This window comes from Meleagris gallopavo, chromosome 8, assembly GCF_905368555.1.
Source record: "Meleagris gallopavo chromosome 8, MGAL_WU_HG_1.1, whole genome shotgun sequence".
NCBI lineage: Eukaryota > Metazoa > Chordata > Aves > Galliformes > Phasianidae > Meleagris > Meleagris gallopavo.
The window spans coordinates 25218232-25234126 of record NC_139411.1 but is presented as its reverse complement, the minus strand read 5'-3'; the positions used below and the strand labels follow the sequence as shown (position 1 = coordinate 25234126).

Here is a 15895-nt window from a genome sequence, read left to right as displayed (position 1 = left end):
GCAGGAATTTCAGCTTCCCTAAGCATTGCATCAGGTGTAAGACAACATTACCAAGAACAGGATGTTAAACCACATGAAAGCAGCCTTGCGGCTCAAGTAGTGACTAACACGATGTAGAAGGGAACATTTAACAAGTCCATTCTTGCAACAAGATGGGCTGATGCCACATCTCGCCGCTATATGCATACTTCAGAAATTCTCTCACTTAGGAGAACGTGTCTCAAAGTCTGTCAGTAAAAGGAATGATGGAAGAGTTTGGAACAAGGATGTGCCTATTTGGGATGTTGTGTAGACCACACATGTTTACGTCAGTGAAGAAAGTACATGGGTCCATCTGAATTCTGCAGCTACTATAGAAGAGCCAGTGTTTCTCTAGAGGTTCATGTGTGATGTAAACAGCAAAAACAACCCCAGCATAATTCACCCTTAGAAATGTTGACTATGGGCAACCTCAAGGCCCTCAGCATGGGAGTAAAACGTGGCATGACAAAGTGGCCTTAGTAGTCTTACATTCTGCTCACAACCTGGTTCAATGTCAGCAGAGCTTGCCAGAGTAACTTCAACATTTCCAACCTCTTCTTTCAGATGACGTCTTTGCTAAGGACTCCTCAAATTCTATTTTAAAGAGAGAATTCTTCCTTTTCCTACTGCCTTTCATTGATACTCATCAGTATTGCATCTCAGCATTCTTTAAATATTAATTTCCATAATACAATGTAACTTTATTATCCCTTTTTCTACTGGAGGGTGGAGAAATAGAGATACAAATAACCAAAGGTGTCTGAGGGACTAATTAAAGTTCTGTCTCATTAACTTTAGAAGAGGCATCAAATAAATAGTACTCTCTTTACAAATAAATTATCATGTCTCAAATTACTTCATTCTGGTTTTGATGACCCAAAACAACAACCCAATACAGCTTAAGGAATGCTGATGAGGAATGGTAACTGTTGCAGGTCGAGACTTTATGATCCTTCATAACTAGGATAGTACAGAGTTCCTGAAGACAATCCAATCGTGCCCCACTGGCAGCAGGAGTACCTCCAGCTGAGTCTGAGTTCCTTCAGTCATTTTCCAGTGTCAAGTCCCATGGTGGAATCTGCTCTACGTTTACACTCTCAGCTTTATTTTTCTACACACAAGTCCGCATCGTTCACAGAGTGCAGATATTCCCACACAGGAAACTGAACTCAGATCTCTATAGCGGCGCTCTGTTGCCCTCTTGCAAACCTCATTTTCTCTTCCCTCATCTCACTTTCCTTTAAAATGCAACAAAAAGAGAAGCAGAACTTAAAAAAAAAACAATCTTCTTTTACTATTTTAACTACACATCCTTGATTACTGTAAATCCTGTGTACTGAATGGAGCAGAGATTAAGAGGAAGAGGATGAAGGCATTTGGTAATGTAATTAAAGACTGTAGCCTAACACACAAGCAGAAGTGGTCAAACTACAGACGTGTAGGCCAGGTTCATGCTGGGATTTCAGGTGCTTTGTATTAATTCTCACAACATAATGTGCTTGCATTAATAAAAGACAAAAAGCAAAGTCACCCAAGGAGCCCATTGCAGCGCTGGCACCAGCAGGGGTGGGTGGGCTCGGGGCAGCAGCACAGACACAGCTGAGGGGGCACTGCTGTCAGATGGCAGCGCAGAGCAGGGGCTGCTGGCACACAGCGGAGCTGCTGGGAGCAGAGCGGAGCTGCTGCCAGGCTTTTGTCTCCTGCCCCCACACCAATCCCTCCGTTCATCACAGCAGCACTCCTTGTTCCGTGCTTCCCAGGTCTCTCCCCACACATAAACACAAAGTACCCCTACGCTGTTCCCATGTTAACCTCGAGTTCCTGCTTCCCAACCCTCCCACGCTGCTGGCTCACTGCTTCAGGCTCCTCTAATCCTCCCAGGCACTTCTACCCACTGCGCTGGCCCTTGCTCCCTATTTCCAACCTCCCATCATCTTCTCAGCTTAGCTCTCATCCAAACTTCGTGTGAACAGAGGCAATCTCAGCCACAGCCTTCCCAGCACCCTGAGCTGCAGAACCAGCATCTCCAGCAGCCTGCTGAAGGCCCCAGGCAGCCAGCACTGACACGCTCACTGCCCCAGATGGTAGAGTGCCTCACAGAGAGAAGTCACACCTTGACGTGGCACATTCCTCCGTACTGGAGGCACACACTGAGCTGAAAAACCACCTGACAATCTGCCTGTTGTGTAGGCCTGACCCATCCAACAGACCAGCCGCATGCTGGCAGGTTGCGACTTCCTATGGGAGCCACCATTTCATCAGGTTTCACAAAGCTGTCAACAGCAGGTGAACAGAAAGCCCACAACCTCAGGCTCTTCTGGAGCAGGCGATGCCCCAATGGATGCAGGCTTCCTGCCAGTTCTCCCTAATTCTGACCCTTTCTTCTTATCTCCATGATGCTCTGCCCTGTCTCTTAATCCTCATTCAATTCTGATTCACCTCTCCCCCTCACTTTGAGTCACTGGGCCTTTTCACTGATGGGGCATAATTACTGTAATCATTCAGAGTACAGAACATGTCAGAACTCTCAGTTTCTCTGCTTAGCACCATACCTCAGGTTGGGTACTGGGGTTACAGAGAGTTTAATTGTGTTCAGAGCTGTGGATGCTTACCTAATTCACTTCTCAAACAAACTCCTGTAAGAACAGGTATTTCAAACACCAATAATTGGGCCAAGTTTCAGGAGAGTGTAACAGCAAAAACAAACAAACAAAAAAGCCAACAAGAGCCAAACCATCCTTAAAACAAGAAGAATTTCTGTATGAAATTTCAACTCCACGATTTACAACAAAGAGACTGGAAACTCTTAACCTGCTGGCTTCTAATCTCATGCCCAGCCCATGAGCATTTTTTTCTGTAATTCAGTTTCGTAAGCTGAAGCTGCTGAAGGTTTTCAAAGTCTTGTCAGAACCAAAGAGCCAGGGTATAAAAAAACAATTCAGCCCAATCTTTGCAGGAGCAACAAAAACAATGCCTTGCAGTAGCAAATATCACAAAACTGCATCTATGGGCAAACTGGATAGCTCTGCCTACAATAACAAACAGTTATACAAATAAACAGAAAGCAAAATAGAATAACCACTAACAATCACAAAAACAAAAAAACAAAGCACAGTTCAACTACAAGGAAAACAAAAATATCTTCAGGAAAGCAATGCTTGTAATTGAAGCATCAAAAAGTACTTGGCAGTTTGATCCCAAGGAACTGCCCACCATCTTTCAAGCTGGACATACTGCACTACAACCAGGATAATACCTGCCAGGAAAGTATCAGAACTTCCAGCTTCTCCATTTGAGTCTACATTTAGATTTCACTTTCTGTGACAAAGGCTATTTTGTTTGCAAAAGCCACATTTTTACCGGTGACAAGGTCCCAGCAATCTGTCCATACAAAGCTGAACAACAAGGCCATGAAGCCTTCGGGTATGATTGTTTCTGCTAACAGCAGGACAAGTGGAAATGGTTTTGAGAGAGGGAAGATTTAGGTTGGACGTCAGGGGGAAGTTCATTACTATGGGGGTGGTGAGGTGCTGGAACAGCTGCCCAGAGAGGCTGTGGATGCCCCATCCCTGGAGGTGTTCAAGGCCAGGTTGGATGGGGCTCAGGGCAGCCTGGTCTAGTATCAAATGGGGAGGTTGGTGGCCCTGCATGCGGCAGGGAGTTGGAGATTCATGAGCCTTGAGGTCCCTTCCAACCCTGGCCATTCTGTGGTTCTGTGCTGAGAACTCAGCCCTCACCTCCTGTCTCACCCTTTACTGCTTCAGGATTTAACATTAGAGAACGCACACATGAAAAGACTGGATAGATGCAGACGTCTTCGAAAATAAGTTCAGATATATGTTGTTATTAGTTCCAATTATAAAAATAATGTCAAAAGAGCTGTAATTTTGGTTGGACAATAGAAGTTTCCTGCGATGCTCGTTACCAGAGCTCGCCGTGTGTGCAGCAGCAGCACCACCTATTGGACACCAACCTCCAGAGGCAGCCCAAAAACGTCCGTACATCAGCTGGTCGATGGAAACACATCTCCCAGCAAACTACAGCATAGGCACAGCTCAGTAAACCTGAGGATTTGTGAAGAGAGGAAGTTCCGCTGCCCAAATATGAAAGTGCTCAGTACAGTCAGAAATGCCCCGATATGGCACAAACACGTGTGAAATTCTTCTGATCTCTTAACAAATACAGAAAGAACAGAATCTTGGCAACTGGATATATATCATTTTAAATAGAGCTAATAGATAATTCCCCAAATACTGACCATTCCACGAACTATAAAACATATTGTTTGGGAACTGTAATCTCTAAGATAGCACAAAGTCTATATTATATTTTTTCTCTTCTGTATAGTACAAAAGACATCATTTTGTCAAGAACAAAAAAACATCTGTAGCCAAAGGCGAAAGTAAGTCAATTTTAAGGATATAATTAATTTAAACCTCCAATTTATAAGAGTTAAAGATTGGTGGTTTCAGGTCCTGGGTTGTTTTCTTATACGTGGAATCGCATGCTTAAATTATAGCATGTGGTGAAAGAGCTTCTAAAAAGGCATTATTCTGATTTGAAGAAAACAAGAGAAAAAAATATCCTCTCTCTCTCACCATAGCAAGAGGGGTTCCAGAAAATCACCTTTAATTACTGAATCTTCTAATTATTCTGCATACCTTTAGCTTCCAATCAACTGGGCTTCTCTATGCTTTTATGTTTTGAATACTTCGTATCGTTTTCCTTTCAAATTACTCATATATTGTAATCAAGTCACTTCCAATCTACCTTTAACAGAACCAGATTGGGCATTTCAGCCTTTCAGTGAGAGACAGGCACTTGCAGCCATCCAGCAATACTGATGGATCTTACTGCAACTCTGCAGACCACACAGAGCTCCGGAATTGTAGATACGATTTCAGTATTAATGACGAACAAAACGTTTTATATTAGTAAAACAACCTCCTTACTTTTGTTCCTGCTTAGGCTACCACAAACACTTTCTTCCTTTGCTACGTCGCTACCAAGATAAAAGAGGCTCGCGAGCAAGGCGTCCTTGCAGACGAGCTGTGCGGAGCCTTGCGCCTTCCTGCCCGCTTGATGTCTGCACTTTGTACACTCTCACCAAGGAAGGCTTCAGTTACAAAGGCTGATCGACCTGCGGAGCGCTGCGGAGCGCTGCGGAGCGCAGCATAGCACAGCGCGCAGCCTCCCGCCCCGCCACTCACAGCCGAACCCCGCGCACCGCAGCACCGCCCTCGGCCCCGCGCATGCGCCTGAGATCAGCGCCAAGATTCGCGCATGCGCCTGAGATCAGCGCCAAGATTCGCGCCTGCGCGCCCCCACCTCCCTTACTCTCACTCCGTTGCGCAGCGATCGGAGTTCCCTTCTACGCGACGCGCGCGCTCCACCAATCGGCGCCGCGCTCCAGAAACACGTGACCTGCAGGGCCGCTCTCGCGACGTCCGGCGCGCGTTGGCCCTCGGCTCCGCCCACTTCCCGTCTCTCCCCGCAGTCCGGCCCGCGGCTCCGGCGATCAGACGGCGGCGGCCCGACGGCTCCCAGCGCGGCGCCCCCGGCCCGGCCCTCGGGCCCCACAGCGCCCGCCGAGGTAAGAAGCGGCCGCTCGATCCCTCCCGGTCCTTCCTTGCCGCCCCGTCGCCTCTCCCTGTCCTCCGGGAGGCAGCCCGCGCTCGGGCCCGGGCCTAGGCCCGCGTGCCGGCCGGGTCTCCCCGCGCGGCCGGGCATCGGATCGGCCTCGGCCCGAGCCTGCCGGCGGCGGGCGGCGCAGGCCGTCGGCCCTGCAGCGGTTCTCAGCGCGGGTTAACGAGCTGCTTCCCGGCGTTGTGCTGTCCGTGTCTGAGCGGTGTGTTTCCCGCAGATGTCCGAAGACCTGGCCAAGCAGCTGGCCAGCTACAAGGCGCAGCTCCAGCAGGTCGAGGCGGCCTTGTCTGGGAATGCCGACAACGAGGACTTGCTGAAGTTAAAGAAGGACTTACAGGTGAGGGGGTGGGAGCGGCCCGTGGGAATTTGGTGGTGTTTCGCCTTTCCTAGATGTCCCTGTGGTTGGTAGATTTACTAATTCCTTTTCTCATAACTTGTTGGAATTATGGTAGGGTTGTCTTAGGGGGAAAGAACGGCAACAGAGTTTCCTAAACATTACAAAATTACAAAGGAAGACAGATGTGTCCTTCATTTGCCACCTGCAGTTTCTTTAAACGTTTGAGCATCCCGCCCTGTAGAAAGCTAAAACCATTTTGGTGCTTAAGGTACCATTCAGTGCCAGAAAAACCACTGGCTAATTTTAAGTTGATAAGTGGGCTTTTAGATTCTTGTGTATATTAAGTTACGTTGGCGTACAAGAAAACAGTGGTACTGTTCAAATGTCGTGTGAGATGCTGCCTCCTTTCTGTTGTGGATTGCTTTAACACGATGCAATGGTAAGATGCATAAAACTGCCCAGTACAAAACTGAGTAGCCACTATTCTGTATAGAAAAGCAGCATTAAGAATGATGCATCAACCAAGATACGAGCAGTAACTCAAGTCAGCGATCTTTAGAATTCCTTTAAATTACAAAGGCTTGCTGCCCACGGGCACTTAATAGATCATCTTAATGTCCTTTGTTGTACACTATTAAAAGCGTGTGTATATTTTTATATTTTTAAAATACACAGCAAAACCCATATGGGATGATATCAACACGACCTCGGCTTTGATATGCAGAGATCATTGATGTGAAAGGACAACTTGCAAACTTTTTTATAAAAGCTTTCTGCACAGAATGGGGAAGATGTTTACACTTTCGTCCCCAAAAGGTTTGCTATTCATATGTTCCACCTTGCAAATGACATAGACAATGTTTTGCAGGTTTAATATGTCGACCAAACAATTGTAAAAATGGGTTCGGTGAGTTGTGTCCTGACTGTGTAGCTTTTTTTTTTTTTTAGTTCAGTCTTTTGTTTAGAAAGACTTACCATGAAATTGAAAGATCCTTTTATGTTTTAAATACAGATGCACTTCTGCATTTTGTGTACCGAGCTTATTCCTGACTAACAGGATTAAAATAAATAATACAAGAAATTTTTATAAATGTTTTGCTCTTTGCCTTTTGTTTCACTGAAGGGCTTCTTGAACATCGTCCATGCAGCAAAGCAACAAACTTTGCATTTTGCATGAAGTAGAACTGATGACAGCCACCACCTTCTCTAGTTGGAGACGATGTTAGCAGGTGTTGCACTCTAGAATATGAAGTTCTGCGAGTTTTTAGAGAGCAGTTGGTGAGGAAAAACCCTGACAAATTCACACAGGAATTCTCTGCAGGTCACACTTCTGTGCCACAAAGACGTGGCACCCGCCCTGCTGCTCAGCTCAGTTGGCTGGACTAAGCTGCTGTGGTAGTCTCTTGTTCAAAAGCTTTCATTGAATAAGCTATTCCCTTAAGGACTGCTACAGAACTACCTCAGGAAGACTTTTACCAAAAGTTTGCTATTTTTTGCTTGATGTTTAAATGACTTCATCAGATTTGAAGAATTCCTGGTAGACTGCTTTTCAGCTACTCCCATTTTGAGTTCTATAATAAACCACCAACAAATGTGGTGAGAACAACTCACCACTTCTGTATCATGCAGGTACTCAGTTTACATGCATTTGACATGCTGAGATGACAGCCATTTCAAACCATGCCTCTTGATTTTCAGAATATAGATAGCTGTACGTTGATTACCAGTTTGGGATTTCTCACCTGGAAGGAAAAATTATACTGATGCTGTATTTTCTGAAGAGCTCTCTCAAACTAGCTAACCTCGGAGTCTGTTTTGGGTCAGCTATAATGTTATAGAAGATAGAGACCAAAGTTAAATAGAAGTAATTTTCAGCATGTCACTGTGCTTGTGGTTGGTACCCATTGTGATTACTGTTAAATTTAGAAACAAGCAGGTCCTTAAAACAAAGAACAGAGTTCTGTTAGAGAGGTGCTGATAAATTAAGACGTTAACAGCTGCAACAAACCAACAGGACATTCATTCTGGTTGTGTAGCTATCGGATAAAAGTGCACAGAAGGGTATGTTGTGTTAACCTGCTATTTGGGAACTGCTTATGATCCTTTATGTTCTTGAGGAATGAAGAATAGCTTCTTCACCACCTTTTCCTGAGCTAGTCTTCTTAAGTCCACAGCCGAAACGAGCTGTGAAGCTGTGAGGAAAATTAAGGCTCCGCTGACCCTCAGATGATTATTGTTTCTCTGTAACTGTCAATAACTGAGTTACTTCCTGTTAGTTGGATGAGCGACAGCGTTTCGTGCTGTGATACTCTTAAGGTGTGAAAAGTTGTTAGTGACTGCAGAGTTCCCTTGCCTTGCACAGAAAGTTCAAATGTTCCTTTAGATGCTGGCTCCTAAGTATTTGTTAATTCTAGTCAAAATCAGTGGTCTCAGTGTTGGGGAATAAGAATATAATATGGGGTGGAAGTTCAGGGGAGAGGGCTGGCTGTGTGCTCCTATTTGAATGAATAGTGGTTAAAGGAAGTGGAGAAATTTATTAAGCACATGAACTAAAACCAACCTAAAACTTGCTGGATTAGTAAGCGAATGCCTGACCTGCAATCTTGAGGTCACTGAATGTGGAGAAAAAGGAACACCTAAAATGACTTAAAGAAATCTATTTCTTTAATATGCATCAGAATGCTTTTTAGAAAAGAAAGGGCTTTACTGAGTGTCAATCCTAGAAAGCACTGCACTCTTCCACAGCTGATGCTTCAAGTGCATCAGTTCAGCAAATCCGCTATTTTTGAATAAACTGAAAAGTGTTTGACTGCTTACATTTGCTACAATTATAGCTGTGTATTTTATAGATGACTATATATAAAACAGTAAGCTAGTCCCAGTGGAAGGGATGGAAGTAACTGCTGGCTAGACAGAGAACAGGAGTGTTATGTACAGCAGGAATACAAAAACATGCAGCCACATACACAAAGTCACACCACTCTTGTTAATTTTTTTTAGTTTCTTTCCCTCGAGGCTGTCTAGCTGTGTCTTTATGCCTATGGATAAACAATTCCTCTAGAATGAAATTGTATAAAGATAACAAGTGACTTAAAGTTTTATGGAAGGTATGGGGATCTTTACTGAGATACAGTGAAGCCCTTACCTCTCTTATGTAGGTGTGCAGTTTTAAAGTATGAACGGCAACAGGACTTGAAAAATTATTCTTTGTGTTGTTTTTGTCTTTTGTAGGAAGTCATAGAACTGACCAAAGATCTCCTTTCTACGCAACCTTCAGAAGCTCTTGCAAGTTCCGACAGTTCTGCTTCTGCTCTCCCCAGTCACTCCTGGAAGGTTGGGGATAGGTGTATGGCAATATGGAGTGAAGATGGACAGTAAGTGTAGAAAACTTCTCTAACCGTTACATGAAATAGTTCCATGGTAAGAGACTTTCATTCAGCTTGAACTGCCCCTAGGGCAACTAGTAAGCAAAAAGAAACTGGGAAAGAACTACAGAATTAGCTCTCGTGGTACGCCTTTAATGAAGATCAGTGCTGTAGATATAAAGCAAAGAGCTGTGGGGTCATTTCCTAGAAATGCCCTGTTTGTTACTAACCTTATACAAGCAGAGTAGCACTGGTGGATGACCATTTATTAATGTAATAAGTGGCAGACTTTTGTTAATTGATTTTGTGGCAGTGTTTCATAAAGGTTTCAGGCTATACGATTCATAATATCATATTCATGTGTTTGTAATTGATCACTATTAAGAAAGTTTTCTGTATCTCAATTTGTGTGAACAATTGGAAATTAGTTTTTAATTTAAAATGTTATTTTTTGGCTATGAAATAACTGACTATACGTAAAGTAGCTGTAGAATTTTTGGAGTTAGTCTCCACTGCACAAGCATTTGAAGTTCTGGGAACCAAACCAGTTTATTCTGACTTCCTAATTTCTGAAACTTTATAAGCGTTGGAGAAGAAATATTTTTAGTGCCTAAGGTATTCTCAACTCTTCTTCATATGGAAGAAAATGCAACCAAATCTTTATAGTGATGAGCTACCATGTTTTAATTCTCACTGAATTCCCTGAAAGCTGTACTCTTTGAATACTGTATCTTGTTGGGGCTTTTTCCAGTCCCGTGACCTGCCAGAATTAGAAACAAAATCAAGATTTCTGATTAGACTGCTCAAGCATTAATCATTAGTCTTGATAACTGCTGAGATCGTTGCTTCTTGATGCTTAAGGTCAACGGAACCTAATCTTTGTACTTGTGTCCTTTTGGCCTTAAGAACAACCTCTTGGTGTGATCTTTGTTGTCCCTGAAAACGAAGGCTGATATTTGCAAAGTATTTTTACTTTATGCCATTAGCTGGCTGACAGTGTAGATGTTGATGGGCTGAGTATTAAACCTTTACTCACATGCTTACAGCCATGATATCTTTACAGGTGTTATGAAGCTGAGATTGAAGAAATAGATGAGGAGAATGGAACAGCTGCAGTCACTTTTGCTGGATATGGGAATGCTGAAGTTACACCGCTGTTCAACCTCAAGCCTGTGGAAGAGGGAAGAAAAGCAAAAGAGGACAGTGGCAACAAACCCATGTCCAAGTAAGTAATATAAAGGCCTAAGTCTGAAAGCTACTTTGCTTCCCCTCTTCCCCCAGCTTTGAGAATTGGCCAATGTAGAACCTTAGAATTATTTTCACCGATACATTCACGAATTTGTTAAAAAGGATCATAAATCAATGTGGCAAGCAATGTTCAGCAGATTATTGTGGCTGGCACTGTATGTTACCTATCCTGGCAAGATAACACAGGACTCCGTTTTACTCAGCTTATGCTATCTCAAGATAACAGATATGTGTGTGGATAGGCTAACAGCCCAGGTCCACTGCAGGCTGCTCTCAGATCTGTTACCTGGCTCACAAGTCAGTACACTTATCACTGCAAAGCTCCTGCCTCTGTCTCTCTGTTGATCCCATCACGGGGGAGATGTGCTTTACTCAGTAGCCTACTGTGCCTAACAAAGAAAAGTATTAAAGGTATTTTTCAGGTTTGAAAGCCTTTGGGAACAAAAAAAGGGAGTATAGTTTCAGAACTTAAATCTTACAAGGTCACTCTGAGGGACACTGTTTTGGCATAGATTTATATGTGAAATTCCTTACCTTCAATGAAATTGTGCTCCTTTCCCCTGCCCAATACTGGTTAGCATGAGTGCTTTAGTCTTTCAGAGAAGTTTTGACTTTTCTCTCAAGCTAGTTCCATTTTCCAAACACTCGATGCTTCTGAAATGTAGAAGTGCCAGAAGATATATTTCCAGTTCTGGAAATAAATTGGCTTCAGTCCCACAGGCTGCTGCATTTGGCATGATCTTAATCAGGTGGTCATTATTATTGTGCCCAAAATACGTAAAGGAGCATTGTAACACTTCAGCATGGAGAGAATTTTTTCCTTCCAGAATTTGACATCATTTACAAGCTTTGTTTTATGTATTTACTTAAGAAAAACTGTTGTGCATGCCCTTCTTTCAGAGAGGTTTTAGCTTCTTACAGGATACTCTACGAATATAAAGACAGAGACACAAACATAAAGGACCTCTTTTTTTTTTTCCTCTTTTCCTTTCTTCCAGAAAAGAGATGATAGCTCAGCAACGGGAGTATAAAAAGAAAAAAGCTTTGAAAAAAGCTCAGAGAATTAAAGAACTTGAACAGGAACGAGAGGACCAGAAAGTCAAATGGCAACAGTTCAACAACAGAGCATATTCTAAAAACAAAAAAGGCCAGGTTTGTTTGCTTTTTGTCTATATGTGAATAGTTAAAGATCATAGAATTCTATGCAGTAACTTGGGAGAGGGGAAGAAGGTGTTTTTAAAGGTAGTTTGTTCACCTGTGACTTATTTGAAACGTGCAGTTGGCTATTTTGTACTTTCAAGGCCTAGTTTTGCACTGGATGACTTTGGGGTATTCTCATGAGGCTGAGCTTGCACTTACCTCGAAGAACTGGGTTCACTGTGTGTTGCAGTGCAGCATTTGTTGGAGTTAAGATCCCGAGGCCTATCTAAACCAACAAAGTCCTCTTATGTTTATGGTGCAGCACACATGGCAGTAAGTAATTGCTGTGGACTAGTAAGCACACTGCAAAAAAGTTAGCGAGGACATCCTGAAGCTTTACTTAAATTTGTGTCATGGCTCAACCAAGAGAGCTGCTAGACATGGTGCTAAATCTGAATTCTCCCTTACGAGCACTTACCTTCCTCGTAAGGTGATCTATTGAATTGTATTCATTATTGGCTTGACCCAAGGCTGCAAGGGCAAAGATCACATCCAGCATATTCCAGCCCAGCCCTGTCTCTTCTGCTAATAATGCCAGAGGTGAGTTAGCCTTTGGAAAGCATGCTTGCCTGGAGAGTAGGAGGTTGAGGATTCTGAAATGCTTCAAATAGTAACGGTTGCCCATTTCTAAAAGCAAATCAGTCATCATTTAGAAATGGTATTTTCTCTTCCATTTGCAGGTAAAGCGGAGTATTTTTGCTTCCCCAGAGAGTGTAACTGGCAAAGTGGGAGTTGGAACATGTGGAATTGCAGACAAACCTATGACACAGTATCAAGATACCTCTAAATATAACGTCAGGCATTTGATGCCTCAGTAGCAGGGGAAAAAGGTCGAACTTCATCTCTGCAGGGCTTTTCACTTATCTTTTTATCATTATATTTTTCTAAAAGTAAATTATTTGTTGGCACATAGCAAGTAGTCCATTTTGTCACCATCACTTTGGCTTCAGCTGATATGAGCCTTAAATTTCCAACTATTGATTTGACTCTCCTCATCATTTTTTTTGGTAGTTGCATTAAAATACGTTCTGTGGGTGAATGCTTTCATGAACTGCTGCTACCTCTTATGCTAAAGCAGTAGTTATCTGGAAGTTTGATCTCCAGAATCTTCCATTTGTATGGATGCTAAAGTTTTCTTTTTTTTTTTTCCCCTCAAGAAAAGTGGTAGTATAAAAATGGCACCTATAAAGCCTCCCTCATTTCTGTAGTCACAGTGCTGTCTGCTGGTCTCAGAGACAAGCTCAGTGTTACAGAGCTGCTGCAGCACTGGGAGAAAGATTACATCATAGCATGTAAGTCACGTGGAATTACAAAGGAGGTTCTAAATTACTCCCTTACAAATCCACTGCAGATAGTTTTGTACAGCTGTGAATGAGGGCAGGACAGGGCTGTTGTGATTTTTATTACTAAGTCTGATTCATGTGCTAGAAACAATAAATCTGACTTTAATTCCAGTCTAAATTTCCTGTGCTAAAAGTTAAGTAAAGGAAATCTTTTTCTTTAATAGTCATCAATTTTAACAGGAAGTTACTGAAACGTAACCAGCACAACATAGGAAGAGACTTCAGTTTCAAAGAACAGAACTGTACTTAAAGCAGTGCCCCCTTGCCCCAGGGACTAGAGGTGGGAGAACTCTGGATGGTTATGCTTTGGAAATGTCATCACCTCCCCTCTTGCAGTTTTCAAGCTTAGAGTTTTGATGGCATGGTCACAGACCTTGAGCAGACAGTAACACCTTGTGTCTGGGCTGCCTCCGTCTCGTGAAGTAGTACTAAAGCATAGCAGGTATGAATGCCTAGATCCCACTTAGTTGTGAGTGAGTGAAGGTTAGTCTCAAGTTTCTGTCCGTAAATAACTGACTGGCCCTAGTGTTCATTGTAACTTCAGCTGTATTACAGTGCTGCTGAGCCCCTTCAGTTCTATTCAGGAAGCCACGTGTAAAAGCTCTTGCTTTTTTGTATTTCATGTGATTTGCCTTTCTTCTGTTATTTGTCTCCCACTTATGGTAGTGGTGCCATCTCTGAATCCGTAATGTGTTCAAAGAACTTAATGGGTAGCCCTGTATACAATGTAGATATTATTTTTGTAAAATCTAGGGCTGAGTTAATGGACAAGAGTACATCAGCTGTTTCTCCCATTAAATGATTAAAGGGTGCATCTTGTTCATTAACCCTGACCGTTATTTCCCTGTATATTATGTTAATGTAGCTCATTTTGTAATTTGTTACCTAGATCAGGTCACGTCAGCAATTGTTGATGCACTGATTGGTGGAGATATCCATCAGTTACCTGAGTCACAACTCAAGCTAAACTCTACAACTGGTAGTTTAGAATCCATGCATAGAAAGAAGTTTTCCCTATAATGGGAGAAGGTGATTTTTATGAATACAAAGTGTGTTAATTTCAGTTTTGTATGTTTAACTTTTATTAAATAAAGTGTTTAAAATCTGCTGGATATGTTTGTCAAAGTGAACATAATGTATGTGTGGCTGGGCACAGTAAATAATCATGCTATAGATAAGTATAGAATCTGCTGATGCTACACAGGAGAGATGGGAAAAAAATGAGTATAGAGAACATGAAACTCAGAAGTCAATCAAAAGTACGTCACTAGCAATGCAAAATCAAGTAGATCCTAATTCCTCATCTTTGCTGCTAATTGGAGGTAAGTGTAAACTTTCTTCTGCTTAGAAAAACTCTTATTTAAACTAAAATAATCTGAGGGAAGAACCCACTGCTTTTTGGAGAGAGAGTTTGTGCTGTACCATATCTCAGCTATGCCATTGGTTTTACATTTACATCTCCTTGGGGATGCTGACGTGCTCATCTTTCAATATATTAAGTATAATAATAGATGGTCTATCACAGGACTGTTAGCTAGTTCTGTAAAGAACTTACAAGACACCAGAACACAATGATATGTGAGCCTCCCTTTTTAACAGCCCAGCCCAAGTTACAACTAGCTGGTTCTATGGGCTTTGTGCTGATCCCTTCCTTTAAAAAACTAGGGAGACTCAAATACAGTTGTTCTGACTCGATAGAGGAAAAAACCACCATTTTCTTTGAGCAACTTAGTGATCTTTTATGCTGTCGGCTGCCTCGAACTTTGCTGTAGTTGGGCACTGGAAAGAAATGCTGCCTAAGTAAACCCTCGATAAAAGCTTTTTTCCCTAGATGCCTTGCTTACAACAGCTTGTGGTAGTTCCGTCACTGTGGCTGGAGTGGCCTGAGCTATGGAACAGAGAGAGTAGCTTTAAGACCTCTTGTTTAAACAAACAACATCAAAACAAAACCTAAGACTGCTATCTTGCCCACAGCTGTTCCTTGTAAGATCAGGTTACATGGCTGTTTCCTCATTCTGCAGCATCAAGTCGCTTCTCAGTGGTCTGACTTTCAAAAACAGCAGTGCCAAAAAAAAAAAAGCTCCTTACTCTACAAAAGCTGAAGTGACCTGAAGTGGTTTCTGACACCCAGCCTCTCGGCGAGCACAATAAGCACCTACCCCTGTGCTAGCAACTCATAACAGACAGTACTTCGAAGACACCAAAAGGAAGGAGGAAAAGTTTGCATTAAGCACAGCAGTAAAAATGCAGAGATGTATTGGAAAAATGTCAGCATATACATTTGTTTCTTTACTGTCCAAGACTAGCTCTATAGGATGTCCATCTCTTGCTACAGAAAACAGTTCATCCAGTCCAGTTTCAGTTTTGTACAGAACTGTAATCTGAGGAAATTAAGACAGTGCAAATCTGAGACTCGTAACATTGTCAGCATTCAGAACAGTCCTAAGAGTAATGATTTTAGATGCAGTGAACATTGCCATTGTATCAGTAAACATTTTTTAAAGAGGTAATTACTAATTTTTACCAGCAGCTTAACATATTCAACATAAAGATGTAAGAGAGGATTTATACTGACCAATGCAAGTTTCATGGTCATGGCAATCCACTGAGACTTGTTGCACTTATTTCTGGATCTGTTTGGCCTCCAAGCTGTTTGTAAATACAGAGAAGGAATTTGAACTTAAGCAATTACAATTCAACATGGGACAAGTTTAGAAGGCAAAAAGATGGTTAAG

General features: G+C 42.5%; 1 protein-coding gene and 1 long non-coding RNA gene across 6 annotated transcripts in view; one reads left to right on the top strand and one right to left on the bottom strand.

The window, feature by feature from the left end:
• LOC109368846 (uncharacterized) overlaps positions 1 to 5303 on the bottom strand; it is an 83621-nt gene extending 78318 nt beyond the window's left edge. For 2 of the 5 annotated variants that reach the window (XR_014884587.1, XR_014884589.1), the window contains exon 1: positions 4974 to 5302. This is a non-coding gene — a long non-coding RNA (uncharacterized LOC109368846). Of the gene's footprint in view, positions 1 to 4973 lie in introns of all 5 variants that reach the window. The other 3 variants (XR_014884590.1, XR_004160537.2, XR_014884588.1) reach the window with 2 other exon arrangements.
• A 159-nt stretch (positions 5304 to 5462) lies between these two features.
• Positions 5463 to 14272, top strand: SMNDC1 (survival motor neuron domain containing 1). The gene is made up of 6 exons (XM_085229049.1): positions 5463 to 5614; positions 5885 to 6004; positions 9236 to 9378; positions 10433 to 10594; positions 11616 to 11769; positions 12498 to 14272. Exons 2-6 carry the CDS (start codon positions 5885 to 5887, stop codon positions 12633 to 12635), a joined length of 717 nt encoding a protein of 238 aa, XP_085085175.1. The 5' UTR covers positions 5463 to 5614; the 3' UTR covers positions 12636 to 14272.
• Positions 14273 to 15895: the final 1623 nt, after the last annotated feature.